The 4,218-nt window shown below is 41.5% G+C and overlaps 1 protein-coding gene across 1 annotated transcript; it reads right to left on the minus strand.

Annotated features, from left to right (window-relative positions):
* Positions 1-1,307: 1,307 nt before the first annotated feature.
* Positions 1,308-3,371, minus strand: LOC145803982 (uncharacterized). The gene has a single exon (XM_082897386.1). The coding sequence runs from the start codon at positions 3,369-3,371 to the stop codon at positions 1,308-1,310; it is 2,064 nt and encodes a 687-aa protein (XP_082753512.1).
* Positions 3,372-4,218: the final 847 nt, after the last annotated feature.

Genomic DNA, 4,218 nt, shown 5'->3' on the forward strand with positions numbered 1-4,218 from the left:
TGCTCTGCTTTTACCTGCTGACATTGCAAACACTTAGAAACAAACTCTGCGATTTCTTTTTTCATACTTGGCCACCAAAAATTTTACTTCAAATCCCGGTACATTTTAGTACTTCCTGGATGCATTGAAACTCTTGAGGCATGTGCTTCTTCCATCAATTTTCGTTTAAGTTCTAACACATTAGGGACGCATACTCGGTTTTGAAATTTAAGCACAGAATCTGTTAAAGTGAACCCCAGTTTCGGTTTTGTCTCCATTTCATCACGTATCTTCTTTAGAGCTCCATCTTCCATTTGGCGTAATTTAATCTCTTCAAGTAATGTCGGTTAGGCCATCATTGTTGCCACTGTTGCTTCTTGACCATGTATCATCAAGTCGACTCCCATCTTATTCAGCTCACTTACCAACTCCTTTTTTTCTGTCAATAGATTTGCCAAATTTCCCACATTTTTCCAACTAAGTGCGTCTGTCACTGTGTTGGCTTTACCAGGATGATAGTGGATTTGCAAATCATAATCCTTAATAAGCCCCAACCACCGCCGCTGGCGCATATTTAACTCTTTTTGGGTAAAAAGGTATTTAAGACTTTTATGGTCGGTATAAATGTCGCAAGTAGTCCCATACAGATAATGCCGCCAAATCTTTAAAGCAAAAACTACTGCGGCTAGCTCAAGGTCATGCGTGGGATAATTCTTCTCATGAGGTTTAAGCTGTCGAGAGGCATAAGCGATAACTCTTCCGTTTTGCATAAGCACACAACCAAGTCCCTTATGTGAAGCATCACTGTAAATCACAAATCCCTCAGTACCAGATGGTAGTGCAAGGACCGGAGCTGTAGTTAACTTCATTTTTAATTCTTGGAAAGCAGATTCCCGCGGTTCTGACCATTCAAATGCAACTCCCTTTTTAGTCAACCGTGTGAGTGGTACAGCAATTTTGGAAAAATCTTGAACAAATCTCCTGTAATATCCGGCTAACCCCATAAAACTACGCACTTCAGTCACATTAGTCGGAGTCGGCCAGTTCACAATCGCCTCAATTTTGTTTGGATCAACAGAGACTCCTTCCTTAGTTATAATATGCTCCAAAAATGCCACTTCACGTAGCCAGAATTCACACTTCTTTAGCTTTGCGTACAACTTCTTTTCTCGGAGGGTTTGAAGAATTGAACGAAGATGATTCTCGTGAGCTTCTGCATTCTCTGAGTAAATGAGGATATCGTCAATAAAGACCGCTACAAACTCATCTAGATAAGGTTTGAAGACACGGTTCATCAGATCCATAAATGCTGTTGGTGCGTTAGTAACTCAAAAGGGCATAACTAGAAATTCATAATGACCGTATCGGGTTCGGAAAGCTATCTTCTCAACATCATCAGCTTTAACTTTCAATTGGTGGTATCCGGACCGTAAATCAATTTTGGAAAAGACCTGTACCCCTTGTAATTGATCAAATAAATCGTCGATCCGCGGTAATGGGTACTTATTCTTGATTGTTACTTTATTAAGCTCCCGACAGTCTATGCATAATCGGAGTGTTCCGTCTTTCTTTTTCACAAACAGGACTGGTGCACCCCACGGAGAAACACTCGGGCGGATAAACCCCTTATCCAGTAGGTCTTGCAACTGAATCTTCAATTCCCTCATTTCAGCTAGTGCCATTCGATACGGGGCTTTAGAAATGAGTTGGATTCCCGGTAGCACTTCAATCGTGAACTCGATTTCACGGTCCACTAATTCTCCTGGCAATTCTTTCGAAAAGATGTCCGGAAAGTCACAGACAACTGGGATCGCATCAGTATTCTCATTCATTATTGGCCCTTCCAAAAAACTACATAAGTACCCCTGACACCCTTTCTGAATTAATTTACAAGCCCTTGCTGCAGAAATCACATACGGTGGAGAAGTTACTCCCTGCCCTTGAAAAGTAGATTCTGATTGCCCTAGAGGGTGGAATTTGATTTGCTTTGTCAAACAGTCTATAGTGGCACTATATTCACCCAACCAATCCATTCCCAGAATAATATCAAAAGAAGTCATATCAAGTGGTAATAGATTAGCATATACACGGATATCCCCAATGAGAAGTTCACAAGCAGAATAGACAGAAGTACAGATCATGGAATTTCCCATAGGTGAAGATACGCACAACACATAAGTCAATTCTTCTCCAGGTTTATCAAATTTTTTCGCAAATAATTTTGACACAAAGGAACAGGTAGAGCCAGAATCAAATAAGACGTAAGCAGAATGACCATGAACCATAAATGTACCTGACACCACTGTTGTTGCATTCTGTACATCTCCCGGAACCAACGCAAATACCCTGCCTTGCCTCGTAGTGTCCTTATTGTTAGCAGGCTTAGCAGCTGACTTAGCATTAGAAGCCGGTGTAGACCCTGCTAAACTTGTGGCGGCCTTATTACCAGTTTGTTGGTTCTTTTGCGGACAGTCTTTTATCAAATGACCCATTTTGCCACATCGAAAGCACGCTCCAGACAATCGGTGACAAATCCCACGATGCCTCCATCCACATTCTGGACACACAGGAGCTGAATTTTGAGGAGAAGTAGTGGTGCTGGAGGTCCCTGAATTTTGCTTCTTGTTTGGTGGAGTAGTTGACCCCTCGAACCATTGGTTGTTCTGCCTCTTTCCTTTCCATTCAGAAATCCGAGTCTGAGCAGCAATATTCCCTTCAGCTATAACAGCCCTTTCTAACACATCAACGTAGGTAGGAAACTTCAACACATTAACTCGGTCCAGAATAGTACCCCGCAATCCTCCTTCGAATTTCCACGCCTTCTTATATTCCGTATCTACCATGTGAGGTGCAAACCGGGCTAGCTCTGCGAATTGAGCTTCATATTTGGCAACAGTTTTGTTTCCTTGTCTCAATGTTTCGAATTCGGTCACCTTCTTATCTCGTATACTCTGGGGAAAATATTTATCATAAAACAGCGCCAAGAACCTGTCCCATGTCAACCCCTGGTGCATTGTTCTTGTAAGCATCCACCACCTCCGTGCTTCATCTTCAAGAGTGAAAGCAGCAAGTTGCACCTTTTGAACTTCAGTACAAAGGAAAACTTTGAACAATTTTTCTATCCCTAACACCCATGCCTCAGCCTTCATTGGTTTAATTCCTCGTTTAAACGATGGTGGTTTCATCTTTTTAAACTCCTTTGTAAGTGTAATAGTACGGTCCTCAACGTGAATATCTTGCACTACAGGTGGGGGTACTGGTGGTGGTAGTGGCGGCTGTGGCTGTTGTTGTTGTCGTCGTAGAGTTTTTGCCATTTCCATAATCATTCTTTCCATCCTGTCCAACCGTGCTGAGGTAGCATCTTCCTGGTCTTCGGTCCTTGTTCTCACCATAGTCTACAAAACAACCAATTACAACATACACAAAAGACTACAATAGACATTGATCATCATCATTAGCGTTAGCAGAAAACATTTAACGTTGCTATCACTCTTCCTTTACTACATGATGCCTACATCTTTCTAGACATCCTAAAGCTCAATGGATCCGTGTGTGAGATAGCAACTCGTGCTCTGATACCACTTGTCACGTCCCAAACTTGCCCCTAAAATTTCGGGCATGACCTACTAAGAAACAGACACTTACCCTGCTATATATAATATCCGGGGCCTTAACGGAAGCGTTAATATAATAGAATAACATGCAGACACATCCATTGAGCCACTACAAATATGCCAGGATCACGACTCACAAATAGACGTATAGGGAACATACATCTAAAATAAGGTACATACATACGTATACGTTTACAAGTTCAGCCCAGAAATTGGGCACGTACAAAACATTAAATACAATCAACTTTGGCCAACAAAATATTTGTACAAAATGACAAGGTATAGCAAAACTGCACTAGCATGCAAAGGGCTTCTCCAAGTGCCTGGTTGTCCTTAGGTTGACAAAAGATAGATGGTATCGATGCTAGGACTGACCTTCAAGTTGATTACCTACAGAATCAGACAAAATTACAGAGTGAGACAAGCTTAGTGAATAACAGTACGTAAACAATTTAATATTCAATTTAAATCATAATATGCAACAGTGCATACACAAAAATGGATTCCAAGTAGTTAGTCTAATGTTGTTTTATTTTCCAGAACGGCCTTGGGCCTAGTCATAACAGAATGGCCTACTGGCCCAGAAATACAGAACAGCCTTTCGGCCCAAAAGTATACAGAACAG

This window comes from Camellia sinensis, chromosome 12 (genome assembly GCF_055761805.1).
Source record: "Camellia sinensis isolate YWXY chromosome 12, ASM5576180v1, whole genome shotgun sequence".
Lineage (NCBI taxonomy): Eukaryota > Viridiplantae > Streptophyta > Magnoliopsida > Ericales > Theaceae > Camellia > Camellia sinensis.